The sequence below is a fragment of the Protopterus annectens genome, chromosome 1.part0 (assembly GCF_019279795.1).
Source record: "Protopterus annectens isolate FY-2018-M chromosome 1.part0, PAN1.0, whole genome shotgun sequence".
NCBI classification, from domain to species: Eukaryota; Metazoa; Chordata; order Ceratodontiformes; family Protopteridae; genus Protopterus; species Protopterus annectens.
Genome location: NC_056725.1, coordinates 696671078 through 696687787, shown reverse-complemented (window position 1 = coordinate 696687787; position 16710 = coordinate 696671078). Strand labels below are relative to the sequence as shown.

General features: G+C 39.5%; 1 protein-coding gene across 3 annotated transcripts in view; it reads left to right on the top strand.

Annotated features, from left to right (window-relative positions):
* Window positions 1-10237, top strand: part of BLVRB (biliverdin reductase B) — a 464958-nt gene extending 454721 nt beyond the window's left edge. For all 3 annotated transcript variants that reach the window (XM_044062318.1, XM_044062300.1, XM_044062309.1), the window contains one exon: window positions 9963-10237. In XM_044062318.1, the coding sequence (XP_043918253.1) occupies window positions 9963-10117 (155 nt within the window). In that variant the 3' untranslated portion in view covers window positions 10118-10237. The remainder of the gene's footprint in view (window positions 1-9962) is intronic.
* The last annotated feature ends 6473 nt before the right edge of the window (window positions 10238-16710 follow it).

Here is a 16710-nt window from a genome sequence, read left to right as displayed (position 1 = left end):
GAAAGTTAATAATTGTCTCACCTGTGGAAAGAAAATACCACACCGAGACTTTCATTCTTACTGCGTCACTTGTTTAGGCCCAGAACACGATGTTCCCTGTTGTCGCTTCTGTGCTTTGTTCAATGCCAGAACTATCCATCATTGGGCCCTTATTGTAGCTAGATATTTTTACTTACAGTCCTCGAATTCCGATATGGCTTCGGTAAGCCATCCGACAGCAGATCTTCTGAAAAAAAATAAAGATAAAGACATAGACAGACCGCACAGGTCCAAACCTACCGATGACACTTCCGTTAAGCTAGTCTTCAGTTCTCCAGTCCTCAGTGAGATGCTTTCTTAGCCCCTGATGCCCGCTTCTGTGGATTCGCAGGCCGCTACCGAGACCCTTTCGGAGTCTGGTTCTTATTCGACTAAGGATCCTGCGGTCGTCTCTACCTTGGATGGGTCCGGAGCCGCTGAGCAGGCAACTGCTTCCGAGGAAGCCCTTCACACTACTGATTCTCGACACAAACTGACATCTTTTTTCACGACTACCGTTCTTTCAAAAATGACCGAGATTCTTAGGCCCAGGGTACGAACCACACCCAAGAAACCGATGACCCAGTCTCAAGGCACTTGCTTCCTTGCCTCAGTCTCAAATGCTTAAAATGGTGGAAGACCTTGTCATGCAGACGTGCCTAATTTTTTGCTTGTTTTTAACAGGAATTTCTAAAGCATCAATCCCACTTTTTGCCAGGCAAAACCTCTGTAGGGACAGACAGATAATCCAGTCTAGCTAGGCTGAGAGGAATTCACTGCTCCTTTTCCTATGAATGACAAGAGTAGTTCTCTCCTTTTAGGAGGAAGAATGAGGTTTAAGGGAAGGCAGGAATTGAATGAGCTATGTAATGTTTGATTGACAGTGACTGTATAGCAGATTAAATGTGATGTGCAATGTTTGCAACTGAAAATGTCAATGTGCTTTGTTTTCATTTATATAAATGCAATGCCTATGTCATAAGTGATACTTCAATAAGTATTTCTTGTTGGTTCTCCCTAAGCCACAGGAAAAAGTGCCTACCTTTCTGTCCTTGGTGGCTGTAGAGGCTACATCAGAGAGGGAGCTAAGATAAATGGCCTGAGGAACCAGAAATGACCACAGCAGGGTCACCCATTTACTTCTGAGGCACTTACATAAACAGCCTTTGCCACCTCAGCAGGCAGCTAATATTCTTTTTGTGACTGGTAGAAGGAAGAACTGAGGAACTGGTAGATTGTGTCATAGTAAAGTTGAAAAAGATGTTTGCTTTCAGGGGAGGCCTGGCAGCAGTAGTTAGTAAAACAGGTTAGCAGTAAAAAAAAAAAAGTCACTTTTCATCCAAAAAAAGTAAAACAGAACTTTTACAAAGGAAAAAGTAGCTTTGACCACTTTTTTCCATAAGCGTGTTTAAAAGTTACCAAAAAGTCACATGGCAGTCAAAACACATTTTTAGAGTTTATTTTTAATTTTATGACGGAAACTGAAACTGCAAATGCCCCCCCCCCCCCCCCAAGGGAGCATTAGCTAACCATCAATCCTCAAAAGCACTTCTTCACTGTAATACCTTAAACCTCCTGGGTGTTACATCATGGGATATAGGTAGATGACAGCTTAAAGACATGTAAGTGCTCTAACTCTGAGGAAAAAGTTGGAAGCCTCAGTGATACATACAGGCAACTCAGATCTAATGTGGGTAGAACTAAGCTTGTCTGACTTTCAGCTTAAGTTGTTGCATTTGTAAAGGAAAGAAAACATGTCAACAAAACTGATGTCCAAGCGGATTGCAGACTGCATTACCTTATTTTATCTCCACCAGGGAAAGCTAATCCCCATTCTGTGTTAGCCCTCACCCTAGGAGAATGAGCTCTATCACCACAGCCTTTCTTAAAGGGGATCTCCACCCAGGCTGTTATGGAAGCAGCAAGCTGGTCATCTGTTCACACCTTTGCCAAGCAGCATTACAACTTAAAAGCCATGTTACGAGCCAGGATAGATTTTGCCTCAGCTGTCCTGTTATATTGTCCAGTTGTTAAGAACTTAACTTATGGTAAGTTCCTAACAACTGTAATTTGTAACTTTTTTATTCTAAAAACCTTTTTATGGGTATCCTTATGCTATATCACAGTATAAGTAAAAAAATGTTGAAGTAAGTTCAGTGTTTGAACATGGTGTCACTTTTATTATTAAAGAAATGTTTATAAAGGAGGTTTATCTGTTTTGAAAATAAGGGGATTGACAAGGATTTTTTTAAATAAGTGTAATATTACTAGTGATGTATTAAGACAAATAGTTAATCCGGTGCCAAAGATATCCTTGAAAAGTGGAAGACTGGAAGGATTTAGTTAGTGCAAGGGTTGTTCAGTATGATTGTACTTGGATGGTATAGGGTACATAGCATGAATGGACTTCAGTTTAGGGAAGTGGGTTTCACCTGTTAAGCTATTACACAAACACTATTGTCCATGTAAATATTATTACATTAGATATAGTTGCATTGGCATATAAAGAATTCATTGATTAAGCAATTATAGGCAGGGTTCATTCTGAACAGTTACACCAGTAAAATAACTCGTAGACAGTTTTATGTAAACTTGGACAACATCAAATTGAGTTTGTACTTAATGTAATATATACCCAATCTGTGGAATAAGCTACTAGAATGCTTGTTTTTTTATCAGAAACCAAATTTAAAATGAATCTAGATACTTGATAGGGAATATTGTATATGATCTAGAATTAAGGGTTAGTGTTCCTTAAAGACCTTCAGGCCTGAACACCTATACCAGTCTTATGAGAGGGGTAAGGCATACAAGACAGCTTAAAAGTGGGGTCGGTACTTGTCCAGCATCTCAACGTTTGAAAAAAATGTCATAATGGTTGTGACGATTGGGGAGAGATGTGCGAAGACTGCCAGCCTAGTCAAATAGAATTTGATATATAATTCTGGCATTTGTAAATAAATGTAAAATACAGGCTTGTGTTTTTAAATGTAAGAAAACACTGTAAAATGTGAACTTCAAGATTGTTGCAACATTGCCATCTGCTGTAAGGAAAACCGAGCCAAGTATTTCAAATGTGTCTTTTAAAATTGAAAAGATCTTATGAATCTCTTTAATGTTTTACAAGTCAGTTCCAGTGCGTCTGGATGAAGGTTTCATGCCCATTGATTTAAGGCTAAAGTTTATGACCAGAATATAGATGTGGAATGTGCTTTATTGCTCTAGTTTCTGTTAGAATATACATGTAAAATGTCTTCTATTGTATGTTTCTGTGCAGGTGTTAGATTGCTAAATAATGCAGTTTGCGGCCTGAGAACTCAGACCAGGTGTTAAGATGATGCAATATGAATACTGGGAAAACCTAAGTGTCACAAATGATGTAATTTGGGGAGGACCTCAGAAACATGTTTGTTAGTAATGTTTAAATACTATTTCTCACAAGAGACTAGAGGGCATTTTGATCTTGATAGCCAACTTATCAGCACTCTGCCTTGTGCTCACATATAAGTTTTAGCACTGTGATTTCTTGTAGGAATAGTTAAAGCTGGTAAAGATTAATTAGGTATTTTTCTTTGAAATCAGACCTGTCCTACTGTATTATTTTAAGTTTCTGTGTGATCTCTGAACTCTATGATATCTCTGTGGTGTAGTAGTTTTGTCTTGTGTTTTAATTATTTATTATTAAATATTTTTGAAACCTTCTGCCTGTGTCTGATTTGTGTAGAGATAAGCTCTAGAGTACATTACATATTTATAGAGATTATTGTAATGGGCCACTCTAAAGTAAGCCTTGACTGTTAGTCATACTACCATTGGATAATATTGCACAGTAATAATTGGACACCCTTTTAAGGGCCTTTTAGTAGCTGATATTATTAGCTAGGTGGTGGCAGGGATTACTACTGTATAGTCTGGGTAAAGGGGCACAGCTGGAGAATCTGTGTCAGCCTTTCCCAGGAGTGTCTGTGAAGTTGTATAAATACTTATCTGTGTGTGTGTGTGTGTGTGTGTGTGTGTGTGTGTGTGTGTGTGTGTGTGTGTGTGTGTGGTGTGTCAGCTACTTGGCAGGGACACGAAGCACTGGTTGGACAGAGAGGGTACTGGAGGTTTTAGCTTGCCCAGCTAGGCTGAGACCTGGATCTTATAGCTGTGCCAGTGGGGAGTCTTATTGGGGACCTAGTGAGCAAAGGAGCAACCAGCCCCAGACTGACTGTGATCTCTGTGTGCACTTAAGGGAATTTGTACTTTACTGTGTGTATTAGTTATCCTTTCCTCTCTTCTATGAGACAGCCTCTCTGGTGTTAGTGGTGAGGATTGAGGCTCCTTGATTGCTGGGCCAGGGCACGGTCTTCACAAGTGTTTGGCAGTGGTGGGATCTACTTCACATACTAACTGGCTTGTAGTGGTGTGGGTAGAGCGAATTCCTGTAGCTTATGTACAGTGATCTTAAAAATTGTTTTGTACTCTAAAACAGGCACGCATTGTATACTCAGAGTTCAGATCACAATTGTTTTATTTCTTTTGTTAGCTTAGTGTTAGTCATGGTGAGCAGGCAGCATGTCAAGTAGAATGGGAAGCTGACAAGGAGCCAGCTGGCGGAGATGAGCCATGCTAGGGGACTGGTGCATGGAAACCTGACTAAAGCAGACATGATTGCAGCCTTGGTTACAGCTGCTTTGGAAAACAGCAGCCTGGAGGACAATCAAACTGACAGTGGAGATGCAATATCCTCAGAAAATGGACAGCTCAACCTTTCTGCAGTGGACTTAAAAATCCAGCTGGAGCTAAAGAGACTTGAGTTGAGGGCCAGGCGTATGGTACTAAAAGCAGATGAGAAAATAAGGAGTCTACAAGCTGAGGAAAATGAACAGCAGAGGAGGCATGAGAGGGAAATGCTGACTCTTCACCAGAGTCATGGAGGTAATAGGGAAGGGAGTAACCGGACCCCAGAAGCCCAAAAGGTCAGTAAATTTCTTCCACAGTTTTAAAGAGGGGGGTAATTTTGATAGCTTCATTCATATGTTTGAGGTGGTATGTAAACAGTATGAAGTTGACCAAAGGCTCTGGGTACAGTTCCTGACCCCTTACTCCATGGTAAAGCTGTAACTTCTTTAGCAAAAATGCATGACACTGACTGTTTTGATTATACTGCTGTAAAAAGACACTTGTTGGAATGTTTTAAGCTAACACCTGAAATGTATAGGAAAAAGTTTTATGAGCATAGACACAAGGCAGATGAAAATGTATGTGAATGTTACTGAACTGAGCACTTATTTTCATAGCTGGGTGAGTAGATGTCAGGTCACCACTTTTGAAGGGCTGGCAGACCGTTTCATAAGGGAACCAAGCCCTTAGCACTTTGCCTGAGGACATGAGGATCTGGTTAGCTGATACAGTGTGCTACTTCAGAGGAGTTGGAGAAGGGAGACCTATACCTAGCAAGCAGGGCAGCCCTGCACAGGAAAGGGACCCCCAGTACTGCTCATGGGACTAAAGGAACCCATGGTGCGCAGCACAGACTGCCCCAACAGAATCTGCCAGTAGCAGGGGAAGCCACTAGTCCAGGTACATGTCCAGGAGCTAGGGTTAAATGTTTTGAATGCAACCAGTGGGGCCATGTGGCATACAGATGTCCACGGAGGCAAGGTGGGGGACAAAAGGTGAAAGAGCCAGTAAGTGGGAAAGACAAAATGCCAATAGTAGGTTGTCTTGAGACAACAGGGGTATGGAACTACCATCCTGCAGATGTCCTGAGAGGGAAGAATTTGGATGAGGCAGTACTATGTACTTATGCAGTTAAAAGCAGTCAGGCTAGAGACAAGCATGCGAGTCTGGTAGCCTGGGGGAGACCCAGACAGACCGCATACTTTTACCTGCAGCCAGGACTGGTGAGGTGGTTACTTCAGTAAGGGAGCTACTCGGTAGCAGTGAGACTGAATGTGAGCTACAGCTGCTTGTGGGTACTGATGTTCCCTTGGACAGGGTAAGTGCAAAGGTAGAGGTGAGTAGTAGTACCCAGACTGTCAGTGAGGCACCGCTGTCAGAGGATGCCAGACTTCCTCTGGAAGGGGAGCTGAGAAGGGTTACAAGAAGAGACTTGAGACAGACTTGCTGGGCCAGAGCACTGTCGTCACAATGGTCATAGTTACATTGGTGTTTTTCCTTGTCTGCAGGACATTTATCAGTCCAGTACCTGGGGTTATACTAAGTGTGAACCTTTCTTTAAACCTGTGCTGTGAAATATTTAATTTCATACTTTAACAGGTGACAGAGTTATCAGCAGTAAGAGGATAAGAAATTCAATTGAATGGTAAAGGCCAGCAAACTACAGTAATGGCAGGAAGTTTCAGAGGAAAAACAGCAAAAAAATGAATGCCAGACAGCTGAAACTAGCTGACTTTCTTCTTGTAATATACTTTGTGTTACTACTATATTAGTATGCTGTAGTCCGAATCCTGTCAGTACTCCACCAGTTGATTTTAGAAGCAGGCTTTTAACTCTGCCAGTTAGTGTGTTGGTTAAAAGAGGAATCTGCCATTAAGAGTTTGATATTTTTTTTTACCCAAGTCTCTCATTTGTATACATTGCATTAACATAAGGTTTTGCACACATGTGCAATACAGTCTTACAGTGATTTTTAACATTAATGTCTAACAAAAGTAGAAAACTGACATGACACCTTGTTTATAATTGTGAGGTGTAACAAAAGTGGAGCAAAATGAGGGCGTAGGGAAGAGAGAATAAGATACCAGTAGTTTGTAAGTACAGTACCAGCATTCAGACATTAAAGGAAAACTCCACCCTCTCATACAGTTTAACTCACTCCTTAAGTTTCTTTTCTCCCTACAATATGGTTCCAGCATTGTGTATGTACCAGAAACCTGCTTGTAGTTTTTAAAACTTTTATTTCCTTGCATTGGAGTCAAAGGAAGGGAAAGCCCACCTACTTTTTTTTTAAACTCAACTTCTCACATAATGTGCAGAGAAATTAGTATCCACCTGCATGACATATAGACACAGTTAAATCTGTAGTTTACCCTGTCAGGTACTGCTGTCAATCTTACATGGGTAATTAATCCTGTTAATGCCACGAACATAGCAGCTGATATAAAAAAAGACAGAAAGCTATGGAATTGTTTCCCCTGTTTTTATTGCAGAGGGGAGGAGAACTTAACACTGCTTTCATAGCAAAACAAAGCAACTAGATCAGTCAGGGGTTTAAAGGCAATTATCAACTCTTCTGACAAATTTACATAAGCAGCACACAGTATTGAAATTCTAAGCTTTAAATGCTATTTATAATAGTTTGTGAGTAGTAGCAAAGATTTCTGTGACATTCAAAGAAAAGTCAGTAAATTTTATTTCTTGTAAAGTATGCATGCATTTACCATTTTCAAGCACCCCACCCCCCCCCCCCCCAAACACACACACACGCCAGAACTGCAGAAAGAGTCAGGTGACAACCTTATCAACTAGGTGCACTGATATGACAAACCTTCCAGAGGGGGATGCATATCTTGTACATGCAGATCCATTATAAGAGATTCCCACTGACTTTGAGTCAGTCCTTGCATTGCCAGAGAGCAACCATAGTATACAGCTGAATTTACTACATTTACTATGTGCCCTTGCATTAAGAACACTAAGAAAAAGAAATCAGAAGTACTTAACTGTGTTTAAATGCGCGCGCACACACACACACACACACACACACACACACACACACACACACACACACACGCTTTTGTACACATGTACTTTATATACATACACATATATAGAAACAGACACACTGTGTGTGTGTGTGTGTGTGTGTGTGTGTGTGTGTGTGTGTGTGTGTGTGTGTGTGTGCAATATGTGCATACAATGAATTACTTATAATAAACAACATAGTATAGTTAAGCATTATTAATGTATACATTCTAGTAAATGTTGCTTAATGATTTACTTGGTCACTGTCATTGGCTATGTGCTCCACATGCAATCTTGGTCAATGTCTGGACGTATTTTTTTATTTATATTGATAAATGCATTTAATAACTGTTATTATCTTTGCCAGTGTAGCTTATGTTGTGGCTGAAAAGGGTCCTGGGAATCAGTTCACTTTCCTGGTTACCAAAGTATAAATAAATATGAAATAGAAAAAAGGAGGGGGAACATGACAGAAATAATTTGGGAACTAATAAAGCACATTATAAGTCCGCATCATTCATGAGAGAGAAAAATCCTCCCACTGAAGGCATTGTGAAGCCGCATACAGACTAAATTTAGAGTCCTACTATTTGTCGCCTGTAAATGTACAGCAAGGATTATTTACTGCAGTGAGAGTTTTTACGCCTCAGTATGAGAGTATGAGGGAGGGTTTATCAAGTTTGTTAGGACTACAAAAGACTCCTCTTACAAAAAACTGCTTTTTATCTGCTTTCTTTTGCTGCAAGTAGCTAACAGCTATTAATAGCATAGAACAAGCTCTGGTAGACAGATAAATGAGGCTTGGTCAGGTAAACAGAGAAGCAGCTCTTTTACAGAAGGTGTGTTTAGATGACAGTGCTTCACAGTCCTGCCATTATACTTTAATGGCATGAGAAAACAGCACCACTTCCTTATCTCTGTCCTGAGTCATATACAGAGGACTTGAAATGTATTTTGGGAAGAAGGAAGGAAAGCAAGAAAATAAGGTCACGTTACCACGGCAGGCCCCATCTGCCATTTTGAGAGAAACACATTAACATTGTAGACTGTACCTTGACTTCAGCGTTGGCAGGTTGGACAAATCCAGTATGGTATGGCACGTCCACAAAGTTTCTATTGTAAAAGAAGCACTTGGAGTGATTTTGAGGCATTAAAATAGCCCCAAAACAAAAATACAATGAAAAAAATGTTTGACTTCTAAGGTGAAGTTTTCCTTTAATGCTGATGGTGTATTTGCAGACACAGCATCACATGAGGTACATCAGGTCTTCAACTTAGAGATGATGGGGCCTCACCAGACTGGAAACACTGCACAGAGCAGGGGGGTAGCAGTTAACTGTGTTCTGTTGTAAGTAGTATCAAAACCATGTGTTAGATGTGATTTCACATTGAAGGTACTCCCCATCACCGTAGACAAACATTAGTGGCATGCATTTTAACTGAATGAGATGTACGTTTTAAAAGCATTTAACAAAATGTAGAATGTCAACAAAATAAAGTGAAGGCAGAGTATTACTGCATCATTCCTTAAGAAATCTCAAGTCTGATCATTAAGTTTTCATCTTCATTGCAGTAAGAAAAGCATCATCATGAAGTACCTTTGCAAGGTTGGAGATAAGTGTTGCTCATTGTTTAGCTTCTCCCACATTAGATCTTCAACCCTGCTTCTTAAACCCTAGTATTAGTCCATGGTTCAGAAAGCTGTGTTCCTGAATTATATCACAGTTGTATGAAAAAAGATTTATTGTATTAACAACAAATTACATTTCCTTCTAGGTGTGATGTTTGGCAGCAGCTATTTTAAAGTCAGGATTCTGTCTGGCAGCAAACTGTGATTGCTGTGATAGGAGATGCTATGTGGTGCTACCATGTTGAAGTTAGCAGCAAGTACTAATGTGCTTTGAATGCAATATAATGTGCTTCCCCTGGTCCGTCAACACTTTTGAGAATATGCACCAAGTTTGGGATATTTGAGACTTTCCTGAAATACCTTTATGGTGGAGGGCCAAGAGAATCATTGAAGAAAATGCAAAACCAAGGCTTGAGTTACTACGAGGGGGTCAGGAAAACTGCTTACTAGCAATGTTTTTTTTTTTAGTCTGAAATTGGTTAGAGGCCACCAGTCCTGGAGGGTGGTGCATTGCTTTCTGCAAACTTTCAGCTTTATTCTAAGACACCATGTAGATACAGTTTTGCAGTGATATATTTATGCCATTCCCAAATAGTAATCCTTTTTTTGTCCCCTCTTACAGATGACCAGCCACTAACAGGAGACTATAAGGTAACTGTCAACTCATTGGGAGGCAGAGTCATCTCCAAACATGACCTTGGGCATTTCTTTCTCGCATGCCTTAATACGTCAGAATACGATCGGAAAGCTGTTAGTGTTTCCAGAAATTATACATAATCATTGCAGTGAATTACCTGGAATTTGATAAATGGAAACATTTTTATACTAAAAATGAGTTACTGCATTATGTGACATTAAATGCAATTAGTCTTTGAAAATAAAAGTAATTACAAAATGCCTTTGTTGTCTGTTGTCAGGGATAGAGAAAATAATTGGATCAGTAGTTGTGAATTGAGTAGTTTAGCTTTATGCGAGATAATGAGTACAGTTAACATGAAATATCTTCCCATGGTTTTATAGTCCTTTCATTTGTTAGCACTGTGGGCTTTGGGAATCAGCTTCATGCAGATGTGAGAGCAAAGATAAGATGTAGTCAATTGGTGACCAGGATATTTACTGTAACTTGAGCATTGAGCAACATTCAGGATTCAAGGAATGCTTTGCCACAAAATTGTTGCCATTTATGTTGTGGGACCCCATTGGGGTACTGAAATGAGGTAAAGGGCCTGTCTGCTAGTTTTTGTGCAAACAGCCATACTTCTAGGGATATTTTGTCTACAACTTGCAGCCCCCTTTCACCTGCATTAGGTATAAGTTATTGGGGGCCGTTTTATTTGTGTAGCTGTACAGAGTGCAAACTGTACTTAATCCATTGTTACATTTAGTGGTAGAGTAGTATGGATTTCAAAGCATTAGAGTACTTTTGAATCAGATTCTGTTTATATAGTTAACATTTGTAGGCAAGTTGCTCTGACTGCTTAATTTTCTTAATTAGTACCATGTTACTTTTGAAACAGCCATACAGAGACCAGTTGTGACTTTCTTGTGTCTGTCAGGTGGTATAGTGAAAAAAATGTTCAAACAGCAAGCTTGAATAAGTCCTATAACACTACATTTCCTCACAGTGCAGACCTGCTCTTACTGATCCTCAGTGTGATCAAATGGATACTAATGGGAAAGGTTTCATCCTGTAAAGCAGGGCAGTAACTACCAGCAAAATTATTTTGATGGGTCAAAACTTTACGGTATATGTGGCTCAGTAAACCTTCCTAAAAACCTGCTGTGAAGACTCTGGTTTCTTGGCGATGAAGAAAAAGCTTACAATATTTGGAAGATGAAGTTTAAAAGTTTTATCGAGTTTGACATTTGCACTCTCCTTCTTTTGCTCTTTTTATTAATACTGTGGAAGATATTATTTCATATCACAAGTGTGTTACATTTCATTCCCACTGTCACACAACTGTTTATAATTTTTCAACAGCAGCTGGCCAGTTAGTAGGGTGCTGGGTTCTGATGGTATGGCATTTTACTAAACTTTGTTTTAGTGTAGCACAGACATAAGCCAAGCAGGGAATGATTATCTACATGTCAGGGAGATTAAAAAAAAGAGATCAATCTGCACAGATTTTCAGACCAAAACCACAGGGGATAGTCTTTCAAGAAGATCAAGATGTGTAATGGACGGTTTACCTTCATTTTGTTGAATGGTATGTGTGATCGTGCATTTGTGTGACTCTACAGAGTGAGTTACGGAACACTTCCGAGGGTAAATGTCGAAAATGGTTTGACTGAAAACCATTTCCAACATTTTCCATGTGTTTGAATGGCATAGTGCATTTGCATTATAGACATTCGAACCTCTGAGTCGTTGTGAGTTTTTGCTGTTGTCCTTTCGATGTAATCAACGGACACACAACCTAATGAAGGTAAACCATAATGGACAGTTCACCAACATTTGTTTCAAGCAAGCAAAACAAAATATAATAACTGGTGTTCTGTGAGCAGTATTAACATCATGTTGCCTTTCTGGAATCCTACATTTTTCCTGTATCCTTGTTATCCTCTTTAGAGCAGTTGTTGAGTTGGAGGCTGTCCCAGTAGTCAGTAAGTAATAAGGTGGAGAACTAATTCTGGATAGGGTACCAGTCCCAGTATGCCCACTAAGACACATCTACGGGAAATTGCAGGATCACCAGTGCACAAACGTGTGGTTTGTCTTTCGGATGTGGGATTAAGCTGGAATACTGCAAATCCTCATGAATTTACATGGACCAAGGGAGTTTGTCTATGTCATAAGGCAGTGATGCTAACAATACTGTGCCACCTTGAGATGTTTAAAGATGGTGCATTCCTAATATGGAAAGGACCATATAATTTGAAGGGTACATGCAATAAGACATAGAATTTGCACTAATGTCACATGTTACTTTGGATGCAGCATTACTTTGAAACTTCCTTTTCAGCATTGTGTGTGGCAGTACATAACTAGAGGTATGACTTGGGGGCATCTTACCTGCTAGATACAAATAGCATCACTAAAAAACAGTCTACAAAGAAGAGGATTATATTAGTTTTATTATATACAAAAGGGTATATGCTTCTAAAGTAAAAAAAAAAAAAAAAACAAAAAAAAAAAAACAATGGTTTGATTTTGGCACTCTGAAGTGGGTAATGCTTAGGCCAAAATATCAAAAAAGGAAATTACACCACAGTTCAGAATTCTCTAGCTCCCACACTTTACATTAAGTCATTACTCCTGCTAGTGTAGATTGTGTCATAAGCTGGTGAATAGATGACACTCTGCTCCTGTTTTTACTATTTGTTTTGTCTTGTACATAGTTTATTTTAAGAATCTTCTTAAATTATTTAGAGAATGTAACATGATATGAACTTTTGTCACAAGCTTAGCAGTTTAACCCCACCACCCACATAACATTGAGAAATTTAAGGCCTTATAAGGTGTTCAGTAGAGGAACCAGATGATACTGAATGCTGGAATCCAGCTTTCCTCAAGGCTCTTGATAAGATTGAAAAGAGGATTGGAGCAGAGATTGATCTGACATCCATTATTCATGACACTGTCTGATGATAGATGTTAGATTAATCTCTGGTACTTGATGGGGAAATCACAATTCATGAAAAAAAGAAGACATTTACCTTGGACGTACATCCTAGTAATTCAATTATTTAACACATGAATGCATCTGGCCAATTTAAATGGCATGATCTCTCAAGTCTCCCAGCAGAGGCTCGGTGATTGATATGAAAATCATGAAGTTAGCGTGATAGGTCTTAGGCACATGAAGGGGTGTCCAATGAATTGGTCATCACCATAGAGCCTGCAAATATATGGTACTGGGACATGATGTGGGACTTGTCTTTATGAATGTAGGAATGCACCCTTAAAGAGCCTGATTTTTATAACAGTACATGAGACAGTGCAGGTCTGTCATGGTCATTTTGTTTCCTCCAGTATATGCTGCCATAAGCACTGGGGATGTTCTTCACTGGATCACTGATGCAATATTCCTTGCATCTGGAAGTTTATCACTGGATGTTCTATGTGGTTGATCAGTCTTCAAGAGCTGAGGTTCTGTCGCCCCTTATGTGACATATGGCTGCTCTGGAGCACTTCCAACATGCTAGTACAATAGGGGAAAGTATGCAATCATCATCTTCAGAACTTTCAAGTCAGGTATCTGACTGTTAAGCATCACATTGGACTTTGTCTATACAGATCCATTAACTGAGCTCAGGCAAATAAAAAAAATCCCCATTGCTGTATTTTTTTTTTTCTTCCTTAGCTTATGGAAAAAAATGAAAGTGCAGGTGTGGCAGGCAGATCCCTTACATAAATTACCATACTATTTGTATTTTTTTTTGTCTTGGTGCAGAGCGTGTCAAGAGTTATGGTGTAAGGTTTATCCCCCAAACTCTTCAAAGTAGGCTGCATAATCTCTGGATTGTACCTAGACTAATAACACTGATTCCTAAGCCATCTTATCTATTTTGTCAGCGAGTCCATTACTTCCTTTGAAAAATAAAAGTAAGGACAAAGCAAGCAAGAACTGGAGAATACCTCAAGTGTCACAAGCACTTGGTCAGCACAGAGTGACCTTCCCCGATGAGGTGGTCTTGCAGACCCTGACTAGCCATTTTCCTCTTCTCACTGACCCTTTTGTTCGATCAGGGTTTGATGCCTTTTTGAACTAAGCATGTCAGTATCAATTGACGACTTGGGGCTCCTGTTTGTTCCCTGTAGGTCTGACATTCCAGGAAAAGTACTGGGAGCTGATAAAGGAGATTATAGAATTTAGTAAGTAGTCTTCTGAGAAAACCTTTAAGGTTTTGGGTGGATGGTATGGCCTGCTGGACCGGGCCCTAAATCCATAGATGTGGGTATTTCTTGCAAAATTAAAAAGCTGCAGAAAACAAAATAGATCCTTTGGGGGAGTAATCCTCATAAAAGTAGGTAGGGAAATAAGTGGCACTTTACTCCCCCTTTCTCAGGTAGGCCATGAGGACTGGTTCAAACTGTCCCAGGGCTTGCTTGAAGACCCTAAGGGCCATGCTACCTGTCCAACATGGCCCACTCTTCCTTAGTAATAGAAACAGATCTTTCTGAAAGAGAGGAAAATCAGGACACTGACCAAGATCATCTGGACTATGCCTCTCAGGTCTCTTCCTCTCAGGCTTTGACTCTGGGAAAGTGAGACGAAAGGGTGTCCTATACATCAATGACCAAATAACCTTTGGGGAAACTTTTGAGTTGTCTGAAGGAATTCAAGTGGGAAGGTAGAGGAGCCTCAGACTCTGAAGAGTGACAGACTTGGGCTACCATGGCAAGAGCTCAGTCTTGTGATCCTCCTGTCCTGAGGGCCCTAAAGGATGCATTTGTAGCAGCAAATGTCCTAGATATCAAAAACCCAGAAAGATTTTACAGGGTGCAAGACACCCACAAGTGTTGATAAAGTCACCACTCACCTTCAGGGAAGAACTGGACTAAATGGCTTTCACCATGTTACTAGCTCCCATGCAAAACTTCTCATAAGGAAGATCCAATGGAATCTTACATCAAGGTGGTGCCAAAAGGCATAGTTCCTAGATCACTTTATTCTAATAATCCCAATTGTAGTGAAGTAGTTATAATTGTGGACAAAACAAGTCACTGCAATTTTGGGAGTCCCCTTAATGCAAGAAGTCCACAACAAAACTATCCTCACAGATGCATAAGTTATGGCTTGAGGAGCATTGTCAGGACCACAAGTTCCAGGATACTTGTATAGCCTCCACTGTGAGGGTGATGAGTGTCAAGGAAATGCTGACTTTGCTGAGGGCCCTTTGCCCAGGAAGTAAAGTTGGATGTAAGGGAATCTGAAGGTATAGCACTACTGTTATGTGGTATACTGACTGACAAGGAGGAACAAAGTCTTGCCAACTCTACAGGCTATGCTATAAACAGCATAATAATTGGCACTATAGTAAACAATGAGTCTTAGTGGGATTTAGATCCCTTAAAAAAAAAAAAAAAAACAGTTGCTGGCACATTCCTACAAATAGTGCAACAATGCATCACCAGAAAACAGAGCTTCTTGAACTCTGAAGAAAGCCATGGAGCTGTGAGTCAGAGTCTGATGAAAGGATTTCATAATGTATATTCTGCAGAATATCAGGGACAAAGGAAAATAAGTTCTTATATTAATTGCTAGAGGAGCTTCAGTAGAGTTAGAAGAGGGGTGAAAGATAACAATGGCAGAGTTATGAGAGTAAGGGGCTATTGTCAAGGGATGAGCATTACACTGGCATGCATCTGTATTCCACCTAAATCTGCTATTCACCAAGAAGGTTTAAGTTGCATTAAACATTTCTTATACAAGTTTGTTAAATTTCCCAAAACTAAAGTAGACACCCTACACACACTCATGTCCCTAGTACTACACAATACTTTTTTTCATTTCAACAACATTTATAAACAAGTAAGAAGGGTAGCCATGGGTACCAAGATGGTTCAAGCATTCGCGAATACTGTATTAAGTGAATGGAAATTAAATATCCTAGTACACCTTCCAGGGTTTAAACTCACAAAACATTACTGTCTTGTCGTTTTATTGATGATATTTTCTTTGCATGGAGGGGAACTGAACAACAATTGAATATTTTCATTAATTTATCTGAAAGTATAGGGTTTCTTCAGTTTGTGTTAGCTGGTAAAGGTACATCCGTGTCATTCGTAGACACTCCTTATCTATCAAAGAATCTTCAGGTGAACGCTCTTCTAATATTTTTAGAAAAGAAACCTATAGAAATAGCTAGTTAAAGTTTGATAGTCAACACCCTTGGTTAATGAAGAAAAATGTTGTCTAGACTTATCAGTAACGATGATACCTTTGAATTAGAATGTGATTACTTGTCTGAATTAATTTTACAGAAGAATTATCCAAGTACCTTAGTTAATCACATCAGGGAAGATGTGAAAAACAGATATCACAAGTTTAAACCCATTGTAAAATTTGGTTACGTTGCTAACAATATTTCATTCACAGATAATTCATCAGCTGAAAACAACTGGACATCTAGTTTTTCCCTCCCCATCAGCCAAGATATGGAATCCATCAGAGACATTATTAACAATAACTGGAAAATTATTTCAAGTGACAATACCGTAAAAGACTTGTTGGGACATGTTCCCAAATGTTCCTTAAACAAACAAAAAAAAAAAAACAGTCTTAAGTTTTTCTTTGAAAAACATGACCTTGCTTTCCTTTTATCTGAACTTACCAAGGTCAATAGCTCTAATGGCATGATTTCATATGGAAAATGAGTTGTAAATACATTTACACAGATAATTCATACACCTTTCCCCACTGTAA